We start from the raw sequence: 15,717 nt of genomic DNA, 5'->3' as shown, positions 1-15,717 counted from the left end.
AAGCATCCCATTCTCCAATCACCCCTTCCTATGTACTTCTAGTAGCTGGATGTCAACAAGTTTTTGGCCATACTGGTAACTATAATCCACTGACTTGAAACACTGCTCAATGTTCCTTACCCCACTCTTGTTCTCACTTTCTTAACTAGCTTAGATTCATCCAATCAGTTCATCGTTATCATCACTCTCTTGAAACATTCACAACTCCCATGCCCCTCTTTCCTTCCATTATACTTGGTTGACAGAATTCCAGCCTGTTTAAGTCCAACCCTTCAGCCCCACTGCACCTCACTCCAGAAGCTGAACGTTGCTGGAGAAAACTGCACAGCCAGTGCTGATTGGTTTCACTCTCACTTCATGTCTACTCGCCTCAAGTGAGTCCTTATTGTCCAGCAATCCTCCCACAATTCCCCAGAATTCTCTCTCATTTTCTTATATTTTCTAGAGCTCTAGACCATTATTTCATTCCTCTCTCTCCTCAAGTCTCCAACAGCTCCTTCCCTGCCCTCACTCTCCGCTGAATACCCTGCTTCTTATTTCACGGAGAAAAAAAGCACACTCCAAAGACAGCTTCCACGATCTTTCAAAGATTCCAAAATTGTTTAAATCTTATAAATCTCTTGTGCAATTTAACAAACTATCCTTGCTCCTAACTCTCCCCTTGTGCACTGGGTCCCATTCCCACTTATCTCAAAGAGCACACGCTTGCAGCTGACTCCTCTCTTGATTGCCCCATCAAGCTTTCTTCCCAACTTGGCGTTGTAATTATCTTCAAGACATGCTATCATATCTCCCACTAAAAACAACAATGAAAACAATAAGAAATCTTCCTTCAATCTCATATCCCTCTCCAGCTTCTACACAACTTCCTCACTCTCCTTTACAGCACAGCTTCAAGAAGGGATCAACCATTGCCATGTCCCCTCTTCCTCTCCTACCACTCTTTCCTGAGTTCACTGCAAGCAGGCTTTCATACCCACCACTCCACAGAAGCAGCTCTTGTCAAAGTTACTGATGACCTTCATGTGACCAAATCCTATAGTGAATGATCTGTCCTTGTTCTACATATCCTATCAGTGATATCTGACCTACTTGTTCACATCCTTTTCTTAAAACGCTGTCGTCATTTCTCTCTGGGACCCCACACTCTGCTGGTTTTCCTCCCACCTTGCGGGCCACTTCTTCACAGACTCCTTGGCTAATTTCTCACCTTTTCAGCCTCTAAACATAGGAATGTCCCAGGGCCCATCCCTGAATCCTCTTTTACTCCCCAGATAATCCCTATAGTCCCAAGGCTTTAGGTTTGGCTATATACTGATGACTCCCAAATTCACAGCTGCAGCTTGTGGTGCCTTCCAAACTTACACAGTTGGCTACTTGACATTCCCACTTGGATGTCTACTACATGCATCAAAATGTACATGTCCAAAGGCAAGCTCTTTATGGTCTTCCTCAAATGGGATTTCCCATAGTCTCCCCCACCTGAGTAGCTGGAACTCTAATATTCCAAATGCCCAGGCCAGAAAGCTTTGGGACACCAGTGATTTCCCCCACTTTCTCCCACCCAACATTACGTCCATTATCTAGTCATATTAGCTCTATCTTCAACCTTCAATTATATAAGCTTTTCTGGAGTAATTAAGTTTTATGTTCCCAAAACAAACAAACTTGTATTTTGTAAAGTGCTCACTAAAAATAATAACGCTTCTTGAAAAAAAACAGATTGGTATAGACCATTCTAAATCTCTGTCATTGTGTAACTAGAGTGCTATAAAAAACACTGACAATTCTTATAATTATACTGGTACATTAAAAGAATTACATCAGATTCCATCAAATATAGAAATACTATAGTAAATATAGGGCTTTATCTTCTTTTAAAAAACTAGGCTTGCTGTAAAGGTGAGCTAAAAGAGTTGAGTCTGTGGAGTTATGGAAACAAAGGCAAAATGCACAAAGATTAGGGATATCTTTACAATAAGCACTTCCAAGGAGAAACATGTGGCCAAACTGAGGCCAGAAGAATAATGTGGGACAAATGAGTTTCATGTGTAAACTCCAAGGCTTGCTTGCTGGTAAGCCAAAATCATTAACATGCTGGGGGAAACTGTATATGAACTTCTGCCTTGAAATGACATAATTCCCCTATTTACCAATCCTTCAAAAGCTAATTTATGCTGGCAGCAGGACATACATATCTTCTGTTTCTCATGGAATGGCAGCTTAGAGCCCTGAACAACACTCCTGCTGAGAATAGCTAAAACTGCCAGAAGAAAACTTAAAACTCTTAAGATGCAACCACTATACAAACAAAAATAGAACACAAATTATTAAGCCAGCAGAAGGAAACTCAATATATTCAATGCAAAACAAGAAATGAAAATAAAGGAAACAAGAGTGTAGTACATATGAGATATATCCTGTGATTAACTCAACTTTTCCGTCTGAGATTCAAAATAAAGAAAAAACTTCCATCAGCAGACCCTCATGAAAGGAAGTTCTAAAATGAAAAAAAAAAAAAAAAAAGATTTCAAATAGAATATCTGAGATGCAAGGAAAAATGCTGAGTACAGAAAATAGTAAGTGTGGTAGATATAATCACTGACCATATATAATAATATCTAATTTGTGAGGTTAAACAAAATAGAATATTCTAAAGGGGTCCTATCTGTATCCTCTTTTGTAGCTTTGTAGTACTTAAATATTTTCTGAGACCATAATATGCTAGGTACTTTACAGGGCAGGTGTGATGGGGAACACAGAAATCACTAAGACCAGGGCAAGATCTCTGCCCCAGAGGAGCTGACACAGGTCACTAGGACAGTGTGGTAAGTGCTCTAACAGAGGCTGAAGGAAATGACCATCCTGTGCTCTCTCACACACATTTCAGACTATTTCACAACAGATAATTTAAAAAGACCAGGCAGAAAATACACCCAAAACATTATAAGTACTTTTCTTGGAGTGGAAGACATATAGTGATTTTCCAGTTCCTTCTTTTATACATTTTCCAATTTCCTATAATTGTCGCATATTACTTTTAGAATTAGAAAAAAAAATTAACTTTATATTTTTATAAAAGGAAAAATTACCCTGTTTCGGTTGGAGCACTTTAACCTCATGTCTAAACTGTTTGTTTTCCTTTTCACAACCGTGAGACAATGTTTCTCTTTCCTCTGTTAAGGTATGGACACGGTTTGCATACTTTTCCATCTAGAAAGAAAATAATACATTTTTTTTTACTGTTAGTCCATGGATCATATAGTACCCCATATCAAGTCTATGAAGTGAAAGAGTCCTGAAGAGATCACTATACTCTTTTGTCTACAATCTAAGAAATAGGCAGAAAATTCAGCTTTCCTTAAGTGTGGGTCTCCCTCCCTAAACTTCCTTCCAGCTGTTTTATGTTATCAGTCATTGTTTCCCATAGATATGATGATATATCACCACAAATTTCTGGGACAGTCACAATTTCTACTTTTTTTTTTTTTCCATTAACATATCAGGTTTTAAATCAAGTTGCCTTATCTATAGTTTAGGGAATATAGTCATGATACTCATAAACAGAGAAAAATCTCCACAATAATTGTTTATACTCCTATGCTAACAATGATGATTAAGAAGTCTGAAATCTTAGGGGCGCCTGGTTGGCGCAGTCGGTTAAGCGTCCGACTTCAGCCAGGTCATGATCTCGCGGTCCTTGAGTTCGAGCCCCGCGTCAGGCTCTGGGCTGATGGCTCAGAGCCTGGAGCCTATTTCCGATTCTGTGTCTCCCTCTCTCTCTGACCCTCCCCCGTTCATGCTCTATCTCTCTCTGTCCCAAAAATAAATAAACGTTGAAAAAAAAAAATTAAAAAAAAAAAAAAAAAAGAAGTCTGAAATCTTAATAGAAGACTGCATTAAAATAAATTATTCAGTATTAAAAAATAGCTTCTGGTTCATATGGCAGCTTCACAACAGGTACTTTTATGTGGCTCATAATAATAGATTAAAAGCTAACTCGATGCTCTGGGTACTGTACTAAGGACATCAAATATTTACTTTTCACCACAATCCTATGAGACTGTTATCCTCCCCCTTTGTAGGGGAGGAAGCAGGTGGCTGGAGTCCAAGGGGTTTGCTGTGTCATGCAGGATTGAGTAAGAGGAGGAGCTAGACCTCACACTCAGCAGGCCAACCCAGAGGCTAAGCTCTTACCTACTGTGCCAAATTGCTTAGAGATAGACTACCAAAGTAACTGAATTTAGTTTTACTGAATTGTGAGGACAACTCCTCACAATACAAACACAAAAAGCTGAGTGGTATAGTAGAGGTAACAGAGCACTGCCACCCAACTTAATAACTTTCTGCTAATCTTCAATGTCTTTCTCTTCAAAATGGCAGGAACAACACTACCTATTTCTAATAATAACACCTATAATTTATTGAATACTTGCTAGGTGTCAAGTATGTGTGTGTGAAATGTTTTGTGTGCTTTAACCTCACATGTACTTGTAAACTTCACAAATCTCTTTGAAGAAGCTATTATCATCCCCATCTTACAGGTGAGGAATTTCAAGTTCAAAGAAGTGAAGTAACTTACCCAAGGTTACACACAAAGACAGTACTAAAGGCAATGCTTCACCCCCTTGTGCCTAATGTTAAAGTTCATGGTCTATTATTGGTCTATTATGCTATAGATAATAATAGCATCGTCTATTATGCTATCCTGCTTTTGTTCTAAAGGAGCTGCATTCTTCTTTGAGTTTGGAAATAAAATTGTCCTCTAAGAGTTAAATTTAAAAATCAGTAAGTTGCATACCTGAGCTGAGATGATGAAACACAGCAGAGTGATTTCCAAGCAATCTGAATTTCTTAACTTGTTTAAAGAAAGAATACGTCAGAAAGTATGTTGATCAGTATTGGAAACATCAAAAAGAGTGATCAGAAAGACAAAAGATGTCATTATCTACTCATCTAAGGGCTGGGGACCCTGGTTCTAGTCTATAACAGGTCCAGAAGTAAGGGCAGGTATAGATTAGCCCTCTTGTGGAATTCAGGCTATCTTAGCCAGTGCTATAAAAATTTAGAATGATTTGTTCAGCGAGTAAACATCTGTAACCAAACATCTGTTTGGCTTCCCATGTAGTGTACCTGTAGGGAAAGAATCCATCAGCCACAGGACATGTATGTCTCGTTCCTGTGACAATTATGTTTCTTACCGTCAGTTAGTAAGCTGGTATCTATTTTTCTATAAACTTCTTTGTGAGTGTGGTTAATTCAAGATCATCTTTGAGAAACAGATCCTCTTACCGAACACTGACTACTCAGGTTTCTAAGCCTACAAGCAAGAGAGTCGGCTGGAGGGTGGGTTATTGAAACAAAGATAATGAAAGCCACCTTGAGCAGACCTGTTGGGATCTTCAGCCATTCATTTCTGGGTAACATCCTGTACGTGTACTCTACTGGAAACCAATGCAGACTGTTGGCATAGTTCACGAAAAAAATTATACTTGTGAGTGCTTTGCAAACTACACAGTAATATTCAAATGTTGGTTTTTAATGTGTCAGTTTAATGAAGGACAATGAACAAAACCACAGGTATCTTAAAACTTTATGTTATTAGCTCTTACTTCTTTCATTGCTTCCGTGTGCTTCACTGTAAGCTCTTCTAAATTTCTGGTAGCAGTGCTCAGCCTGTCTTCATTCTGGAATAAACAAAATAGAGTGGTTCTTCTGTAGCAACAAGGGGTCCAATCCCTTCTTTGTCAAGATGGTGAAGTACGTATTCTAACTGCACTTGTGCCTTGGTGGAAGAGATGAGCATATGTGTATGTACACACACACACGCACACACACACAACTGAGCATGCAAGAAATCTGATATGTATATACACCCAGAGTTAGTCTCTGTACAAAGTATAGTTTAGTTCTGTTAATTAATGGGTATGTTATCCAGTTATGATGAACACTTACATGAAGTAGCCAACAACACAAAGAAAATTAAAGTTTCAAACAGCTTTACAGTATTTCTAAAATAAGAAATGAAAAAAAAGAAATGATGACATTATATACACACACACACACACACACACACACACACACACACACACACATACACAATACAAATGTGTGTTTAAAAAAAATACACGCTTTTCTGTATACCCAGTTCCGAAGTTTATAATTTAGTAATCTGAAAATCGCCCAAAGGCCCCTTGCAAAGTTATAAATTCCAAAGAAGCGCCCTCAATTGAATTTGAGAGATACAGGGACTCCTCTGGAAGCTAGACCGCACACTGATCCTGTGCCATCAAGGAATTATTGTGCTCACAGTATATGGCTTATAATTTCTGGTGACTTCTAAATCATTCAGCTCTCTTCCAAAACTTCCTGATATAAGCCTGCCATCAATATAATCTTTAGCTTTTTCAGTTCAAAGTAGTCATGCTACAAAACAGTTTACACTATAATAGTAGGTGAAACATAGATTCCCGCTTGCTGGAGTTGTTTGTATTTGTGTTACTAGAACCTCCAGCTGTGAATCAGACTTGCTGTTAAAATGAAACACAACTTTTAACCAAGTTAATCTGACCCAAATTGTAGTGATATGCATAATTATTACTGTACTGCAGACAGTCCACAGAAATAATACTGTTTTGTTTTTTTAACAGCAAAATCATATTTTTTATTATTTTTCTCCTTTCTCGCTATGCTCTTCAGAGTCTTATCATTTTCACATTAATAGTTTTAATGGACAATATAGAATTCTAATTATCATCTGAATCTCACACAGGAAGAAAAAAGGACCCAGGTCTGGATCTTTGTACCCTATGTGTCCTCCTCATGGCTGACAGCTAAAAATCTTGTCATGCTCCTCCCCCTCACACTCCCATCATCTGGTCCCCATTCACATTCTCCTTCTCCCTTTTTAAGGCTAAATAATATTCTAGTTCCTGTCTGTGTGTGCACACATGTGTTTACATTTTGTTTATTCACTCATCTGTAATGGACATTTGGGCTGTTTCCACCTTTCAACTGGTGTGAATTAACAGCTCTGTGATCATGGGTATACAAATATTCATTTAAGTCCCTGCTTTCAATTGTTTTGGGTATATACCTAGACGTAGAATTGTTATCATATAATTCTGTTTAACTTTTTGAGGAGCTGCTGTACTGTTTTCCAAAGCAGCTGCACCATTTTATGTTCCCACCATGCAATGTAGAAGGGTTCTCATTTCTCCACATCTTTGACAACGTTTGTTATATTTGTTTTATATATACAGTGATATATATCATAGTCATACTAACGGGTGTGAGGTGATTGCTCTCTTAAACTATAATTGTTTTACAACGACAGTGAGACTTTAGTCCCTGGACCATTACCTCTCTCAAACTACCAGATATTTTTGGCTTTTCCTACCAAGCTTGGACCCAACAGTTGATCATTTCAACCTCTCATCAATGTCCCCCCTTATCTTGCTCCTTGCCCCACCTTCCCTGAAAATCCTAGCCCTAGAAAAGTTCAACCATTTGCCTTTTCTACATCTATGTTAGTTTGCTGAGTGCTGGTATGGAAAAATAAAACAAGCAAGCCGACTGAAGCCACTACAAATTCATGGCTGCAGCTTGAGACAAGCTTCTCGGCTACTAGATCATTCTATGCATTCTTTACCAGATTCTGTTACCATTTCACTCAGCAGCTATTCAGGACTTTCATCTCTCCCATCAAACTCCAAGTCTTACCTCTCCCCTCTTTTGGCAGATGACCTTGTCTCCCACAGCACTAGCAAAACTAGGGTCATCATATAACTTTGTCAGCTTCTTCCCTTACAGCAAGGTACTAGCCTTCATCATTAGAGACCTTGTTCTCTTTCCCCCTCAGTGGAGGAGATTTCCATCCTCCTGACCAAAGCAAATTCCTTCACCTGTGTTCTAGATCCTGTCCCTATGGCTTCTTCAAGAAAGCTTTTCTTTTCTGTATACTCATTATCTCCTTCTCTACTGATCTCTTGCCCTTTGCTCAAGATGTTTGTCTTAAAAATAAAGATACAAAAATAACCCTCCTTTGACCCCACCACATTCCTCAGAAGCTACTGTCCTCCTTCTAATTTGTCTTCCCCTCCTCAAATAACTGCATTTTGGCTTCTGTTCTTACCACTATACTCAAAATATCAGTTACCAATGGGCACCTGGGTGGCTCAGTTGATTGAGCTTCCAACTTCAGCTCAGGTCATGATCTCACAGTTCACGAGTTTGGATCTCACGCCAGGCTCTGTGCTGACAGCTCAGAGCCTGGAGCCTGCTTCGGATTCTGTATCCCCCTCTCTCTCTGCTACTCACCACTCATGCTCTGTCTCTCTCAAAAATGAATAACTGTTAAAAATTTTTTTAAAAATCAGTTACCAATAACCTTCAAAATGCCAAATTGGACATGTTTCTGTAACTTGTATATATGACCTCTCTGCGTTATGTCCACTCCTATCTTGAAAGTGTTTCCCTTCTCTGTTCTGTGACATCACTTTCTCCTGTTTTTACTCTTACCTCTCTGACCTTTCCTTCTCTGTTTTCTTCCTGGGCTCCTCTTCATCCACAGCCCCTTGAGATGCTGCCATTCCTAAGAACTCTGCCTTTGGCTCTCTGCCTTTCTCACTACTATGGTCATTAACAGCTTGGGTATAGGAGTCTGACACATCTTGAAACCCTGCCTCCACCACTTTCTGGTTTCATGACTAGGCAAGTCACCTAACTTCTTTAAACTTTGGTTTCCCCCCAAAGTGGATTAATAATAATGCCTACCTCATGGGATTGTTAGCATTAAATAATAATCCATCTCTGTGAAGCTCCAGATCTGTCTAGAAAAAATGGGAAGAAACAGAAACATACTGAAGTTAGAATAAACACGAGTGCATGTGGCAAAGACTGCGCTTTGTCCTCCAATATTTATTCTTCCCTTTCCCATAGCGTAAGATAATCTGGTTTCCCGAATGATCACACGTCTGCCTGCCTTACTGCTAGATACAGCCATGTGACTAAGTTCTGATCAAGTGGAATTGTGTGCCACCTCTAGGAAGTGCCCTGAAAGGAACAGGATTCCCCCTTCCTCACTCGTTCTTCCATTCCACTGGCTGGAATGCACACAAGATAGTTGAAGTTCGAGCAGCCATCTTGGACACCATGGGGTAGCAGCCACATGTCACAGATAATATACTATCATGAGAAAAGAAATCTGTGAATCTCTGACAATTTCAAGATGTCTGGACTGATTTCTTCTTGACTCTTATTTGGCAGAAATAAATTTCTATCTTTCTCCAGCCATTTTTATTTTGAGCTTTCTGACCCTCATGGCCAACCAATCCAAACTACTACAGGAGGGTTACTTAAAGAATAAAACACAAGGGCATACACTGGAAAATAAATATAACTACATAGGAGCTGGATGTGGAACTGTGCAGCGCATCCTGGACTAGACTGGAACTAGTCTAGCCTGACCCATGAGGTCTTTTGGCTCTGTCGTTTCCACATGAATCTGCCCCCATTTGCTAGCTTTTCTACATGGATGGACTTTCTCTGCCTGCTCATCGGCCAGGCTAAAAACAGCCATTCACATGTTAAGCCTATCTAACTTTTCAGATAAGTCATTTCTGTTCTTTATCTTTTAGTTCAAATTCATGAAAGAGGGATGATTATTTTTTGCTCACCCAATGAACTGTGCCCCCCTCTCCAAAGTTAGTTGTATAATCCTCATTCAGTCCATTGTGACTAGAATGGGTTGGAAGTAGGGGTATAAATACAGCCACCAAGGTCTCCTCTTTTAAAAACTTTTTTAAATGTTCATTTGTTTTTTGAGAGAGAGAGAGGGTGAGAGAGAAAGAGAGAGAGAGAGAGAGAGAGAGAGAGAGAGAGAGAGAGAGAATGAGCGGGGGAGGGACAGGCAGAGAGGGAGACACAGAATCTGAAGCAGGCTCCAGGCTCTTAGCTGTCAGCACAGGGCCAACACAGGGCTTGAGCACCTCGTGCATGACCACAGTCACGGACCCTTAACCGACTGAGCCACTCAGGTGCCCCAACCAAAGTCTACTCTTTAAGCAAGGATTGCTGGAGAGGTACAAATTCCAAAGAAGAGGATGTAGGCTAGGAAGGCAATCTAAAATGAGTCTACTATTTAAGACCAATGCATATCTAATTGTCTGATGAACAACTCAGTTTGAACAATCCACTCATCTTTCCTTTCCACCTGCTCCGCCTTCTGTATTCAATAGTTAATAAAATCACCATCAATATAGTTTCCTAAGCCAGAAACCTGGGAGGCATCCATGGCCCTGCCTTCTTATTTATCCCACTCTCATTAACAACCAGTCCCTGAATGTGTAGATTCTCCCTCTTATCTAACGGTGCTGCCTTAGTGTAGGCTCTCCTCATTTATTGTCCAGTTTATTGTATCCGTAACTGATGTCCCTGCTGCCAGGCTGGCCCCCATCCACAGCCCTCAGACTGACCGTTCTGAATGCAAATCACTTGCTGCTTATCATTTGCAGTGCTTTCAGGAAGAGTTCAACCCCTTAGCTTGGCACCAGAGATTCTTCACAACCTGGTTCCTGCCTGTCTCTATAGCCTTGTCTTCCGCCACACCTTGACATTATCCTTCCACGCCGGTACACTCACTGATCCCCCTCATGCTGCTGATTATTTCCATGACTTTGAACATTTGGGCCCCTCTGCCTATTCTGCTATGACAACCCAGAATGCACATTTTCCCAGGGGATTTACTGGGACTCAATGGAGATTGAAAATTCTAAAAAAGCAGACCTTAAAGCAATATAAATCCATTATTTGAATTATAAATGCTCTGACATCTAAACTGTGCCTCAAATTACCCACATATCAAAGCACACACAACTATTCTCTACAAAGTAGATACTGAATAAATGCTCATTAAGCATCTTAAAAACTTTTAGGGGCCCCTCAAAACTTCCAGATGTAAAGAATGAGTTGGTAAAGCTGTCAAAGCAAGCTGAGACAGAGAAAAAGGATTTTAAATGGAACGAGGGCAAGAAGAATGGGCGTAGATTCATCGCTTCTCGTTCTTATTTCCCCTACAGGTGCCCTCAAACTACGGTGAAGGGGCCAGGACCACACCTTGTGCTACAGCACATCTTTTGGCTCTGAGCAAAAGATGAGGTTGGGATCTCATGGTCTTAGAATGACATTAGGAAACAAACGTAAATAGCATGGCCACAAAAACTGAAATATCCAGATAGGCTACTCACCCTAACCCTTCTTTCTTCCTTCTACACAAATACAATTTAAAAATTATAGACATCTTGGGCTGCCTGGATGGCTCAGTCGGTTGAGCGTCTGACTCTTGATTTCAGCTCAGATCATGATCTCATGGTTTGTGGGATTGAGCCCTGCATTGGGCTCCGTGCTGAGAGTGCAGAGTCTGCTTCAGATGCTCTCTCTCCCTCTCTCTCTCTCTCTCTGCCTCTCCCCCACTCATTCTCTGTCTCTCAAAATAAATACACATTAAGAGAATTATAGGGGTGTCTGGGTGGCTCAGGTGGTTAAGCACCCAACTCTTGGTTTTGCCTCAGGTCATGATCTCATGGTGGTGGGATTGAACCCCTCGTTGGGCTCCACACTGGGTGTGCAGCTTGCTTGAGATTCTCTCTCTCCCTGTCCCTCTGCCCTTCCCCTGCTTGCGCTGGCACGTGCATGCCCCCTCCCCCCCTCTCTCAAATTGAAAGCAATGTTTAAATGCTTAAAATATAAAATTAAGAGAAAAGGAAAGTCAACGTGTACACTATCATTACAGCTATGTAAAAATGCACACGCACGAGCAAGGACTGACCCAGAACAGAAAAATAAACTCGATACGTTAGGGCAGGGTTTGTCAACCTCAGCATTGTTGACATTTGAGCTGAATAATTCTTTGTTGTGGGGGGATATTCTGTGCACAGAAGGATATAAAGCAGCATCCCTGGCCTCTGCCAACTGGATGCCAGTAACATCTCCCTAGCTGTGACAACTAAAAATGTCTCTATCCATTGCCACACATCTCTTGGGGAGCAGGATCACCCCCTGGGTTTAGAACTACTGTGCAGGGTGAAAGAAAAGTTTTTTGTTTTTTTTTTTCTTTTTTTTCCAACGTTTATTTATTTTTGGGACAGAGAGAGACAGAGCATGAACAGGGGAGGGGCAGAGAGAGAGGGAGACACAGAATCGGAAACAGGCTCCAGGCTCTGAGCCATCAGCCCAGAGCCTGACGCGGGGCTCGAACTCACGGACCGCGAGATCGTGACCTGGCTGAAGTCGGACGCTTAACCGACTGCGCCACCCAGGCGCCCCGAAAGAAAAGTTTTTAAAAGTTACTGTTTGGATGCCTGGCTGGCTCAGTCAGTAGAACATCGGACCGCGGATCTTGGTGTTGTGGGGTTGTGAGTTTCAAGCCCCACGCTGGGTATAGCGATTACTTCAAAATAAAATCTTAAAAAAAAGAGTTACTTTTCAATGTTGCCATCATGATGTTTGTTCAGTATATACATTTTGGAAGGGAAAAGTAAACCCCTTGCGATATAGCATCTAACACTCTTTTTCAAAAGTTAGAATTTATCCATTAAATGTGAACAACTGAAAAAGTTTCAGAACTTCTACCCCCCCCCCCCCCCCCCCCATCTATTATAGAAGAGAAAGCTGAACTTCTCAGTGTTTGGAAACTTGACCTAGCTGTAAGTATGAGATATCATAAATAAGTGTCGTAATTGACCTGAGAAATAAGAATATCCAAATCATTCTGGCTCCCAAAATACCCTTTCAAAGTGTACACTTTGCATATATTCAAAATGGTTTACATTTAAATCCGAATACTGAGAAAGAAATAGTAAGACTCAACAAGGAACACATACTTTAAGACAATTTAAATAAAGTTTTCCAACTAAAAGGAAATTGCACTGGCTCTAAATGAAACTCACTCTATTTTTAAGGTCCTATGTTCCAGTCTTTTAAGGACCACTAAGAGTGCTCCTTTGCCAAAAATATTTATTTTCAACCACTCCTCGTCATTTCTGTTTCTTGGCTCACATAGCAAAGAACGCCTTCTAGTTAAGAAACTGACATGAAGAGAAGGCACAAGAGATGCTGTTTCAAGCATCTCCTCTCCAGAAAATTCTATCGTATCAAGGCATTGAATTCATATGGGCTTATGAAAGTTGAAATCCTGTTACATGATCATCCTGAATGATCTTTTCACATGCATGAAAGCATCGTGGATACCTAACATAGTATTCACTTGAGCCAGGAACAATCTTCTTTCTTTATATAAGCCTGGGACCGGCCTACAAATGCATTTTGGTTGTTTTCCCCTCCACTTTCAAAACACACTAGGCTTGTAGAAATTTACTGTTTGTATTTACCAATGTGCGCTTCTCCATGTTAGTCTCTAGTTTACCCAAGACAGGAAGCTTGCCACAGTGCAGAGAAACAGAGAAAATCTTCCAAATGATCCCAGAGCTGCAGAATGTGGAATACTTAGCTACCCAAAGCATTGTAGTAGGAAAGCAGAGGGAGGTGGTCTATAGATGGTAGAGGTGGTGGAGACGAATGGACATTCAGTGACGCGCAGCGTGGACAAGAAAGGGTGAAAATGGCTGTGGAATGAGCAGGATGAGAAAACTGGCACTCTGGGTGATGAGAGAAATGGATGAGGTTGTAGCTGGAAAGGCAGAAAGTAACTGACTTGATGACGTCTGATGCTGAAGATACAAAAGGCCTCCAGAGCTTCATCGGGAATTAAGGTTCCGCATGATGAACCTAAGGCGAAAAGGCAGAAAACAGCCTACAGCCAGGGGAAGCCGTGGCTCCGAGGACTTCGTCCGGGCCGGGACCTTCAGGCGCGGTTGGCGGTGCAGGGCCGAGTCTTCGCCTGGGCGGTGGGAAAAGGAACGCCCGCCTAGCTGACTGACGGGGTTCCAAGCTCTCTCTCAGTTAGACAGGCAGCCTAAACCTAAAGGCCTGGGGCGGCTGGGTCCCAGGAGACGGGCGAGCCCTTCTTCAGGCGGTTTCTTTCACTCCAGCCCGCGACTACAAAGGCAGAGCTACGACAGGCTCTCCTGTTTCAGGCCATACTGGGGAGACGAGCGGGAAAGACGTAGAATGCTGAAAAGGGACGGGGAGTAGGCGCTTTCCTCCTCGGGGCTGAAGCGGGAACAGGGGGAACCTCAGGAACCAGGTCGGAAATTGTCCTTTGGAGAGTCCCGAGTCGCACGGCTTCTCCACCGCTGCTCCGCTGCCAGCTGCAGGTGCCTTCTCAGGCCGGAGCGTCATAGCAACCGCGCTGGCCGCAGGGACGCCAAGGCATCCTTCCGGCGGGAACCATAGAAACGACGCGCACCATTGGCTCAGGGGCTGCTCTTCCTGTGGAGACAGTGCACACCATTGGCTTTTGGGTCGTGGGGCGGGGTTTTTCGGCAGGATTGAAGGTACGGCTCATTTCGTTGGCTTTGCAGTAACCATGGTCACAACCGGGCGCACGCTTGCTACTTCGGGGATACATTTTGTTAGCGGGCATTTATAACTATCAAATAGCTTCCCGCCTGGCCTTATCTAAAGACCGGGCCTAATGGTTTTATTTTTTTCTAGAAGTAACTTCATTCTTAAAAGGGAGAGGGTCAGGAGTTCTGAATTTTAAGCCTAGATCCGTCACTACCTGGAGCGCCTAAGACAAATCACATTTTTGGACCCGTCTTTATTACTGTAAAACATGAATAAACCGGACTTGACTAGAATTGTCCCTGAGACAGAGCTCTTTAGAAGTTCTAAGCACTAAAGAATAAGGAGGAGAAGAAGAAGAAGAAAGGGGGGGGGGGGGAAGGAGGAAGAAGAGGAGGAGGAGGGGAAGGAGAAGTCCCAAGCACTGAAAATTCAGTTTGGATGAACCCTTCCTTCCTCCACCTATGTCATGCAAAATAATTTCTAAGTGACAATTTGACAGAGGCTTGGTTTATATCATCTTCATTTAAATGCTCTTATCGCAAGATTCTAGTTCTTCAAAGCTTGATTTGACTCCTGTTTTGGGGGCCCTTGCTTTGCTGATATCCCACACAGGTACATTTCAGTCTTATTCTAGTTCCACACAGGATCCTTTCCAAAGCTTGGCCAGTTGTCTGGACAGATCTTATCCCTTACTTTCTGTAAGTGCTTCAACCATTTCCTCGTGCAAGAGCCCTGCAAGTGTTTTTACTCTGATCTAAAATGCTCACCACCATCACTTCCGGCCCACTTAACTCCTACTTATCAGTTCAAGTGTCACTTCCTCCAAACAATCCTTGGTCATCCAATCTAGATCAAGTGCCTTCTCATTCGCTCTCATTGACTCATGTTCCTTTTCATTATTTCTTCCCTTGCACACTCCTATTTGCTGTTAAAGAAACAAACAAAAAATCTCTTGGAATATTAACTTGTGTGAATACTGTTTAAGTGCTCCAAATGAAAATTAAACTGAATTGGGAAACACTTTAAATAATTGCATGTAGGGAAGTGGCGTTTATTTAAGCATAACAAAACAGGATAGGAAATGGTTCTCCAGGGAAGTAATAATTATGGCAGAAACAAACATTAAGATCTCTTCTAGTTTTCACTCCATTTGCTCTTATTGGACATTCCAACATCATAATGACAGTCATCATTCACATAAAGCAATAGATGTAGGGAAGAAAATCAATCTTTTGCTTCCTATCCCTTCAG

The 15,717-nt window shown here is 41.5% G+C and overlaps 1 protein-coding gene across 8 annotated transcripts in view; it reads right to left on the bottom strand.

Moving 5' to 3' along the window:
* CCDC30 (coiled-coil domain containing 30) overlaps positions 1–14,320 on the bottom strand; it is a 134,898-nt gene extending 120,578 nt beyond the window's left edge. For 3 of the 8 annotated variants that reach the window (XM_045476911.1, XM_045476919.1, XM_045476916.1), the window contains exons 1-5: positions 13,712–14,320; positions 8,776–8,831; positions 5,613–5,687; positions 4,802–4,858; positions 3,093–3,213 (exon numbers count right to left, since the gene is read on the bottom strand). In XM_045476911.1, coding sequence (XP_045332867.1) covers positions 3,093–3,213; positions 4,802–4,858; positions 5,613–5,621 — 187 coding nt within the window. In that variant the 5' untranslated portion in view covers positions 5,622–5,687; positions 8,776–8,831; positions 13,712–14,320. Of the gene's footprint in view, positions 1–3,092; positions 3,214–4,801; positions 4,859–5,612; positions 5,688–8,775; positions 8,832–13,388 lie in introns of all 8 variants that reach the window. The other 5 variants (XR_006712224.1, XM_045476913.1, XM_045476914.1 and 2 more) reach the window with 5 other exon arrangements.
* Positions 14,321–15,717: the final 1,397 nt, after the last annotated feature.

Source organism: Leopardus geoffroyi, chromosome C1 (genome assembly GCF_018350155.1).
Source record: "Leopardus geoffroyi isolate Oge1 chromosome C1, O.geoffroyi_Oge1_pat1.0, whole genome shotgun sequence".
Classification (NCBI taxonomy): Eukaryota; Metazoa; Chordata; class Mammalia; order Carnivora; family Felidae; genus Leopardus; species Leopardus geoffroyi.
The sequence above is the reverse complement of the archived record's forward strand: the minus strand, read 5'-3'. Positions and strand labels throughout refer to the sequence as shown.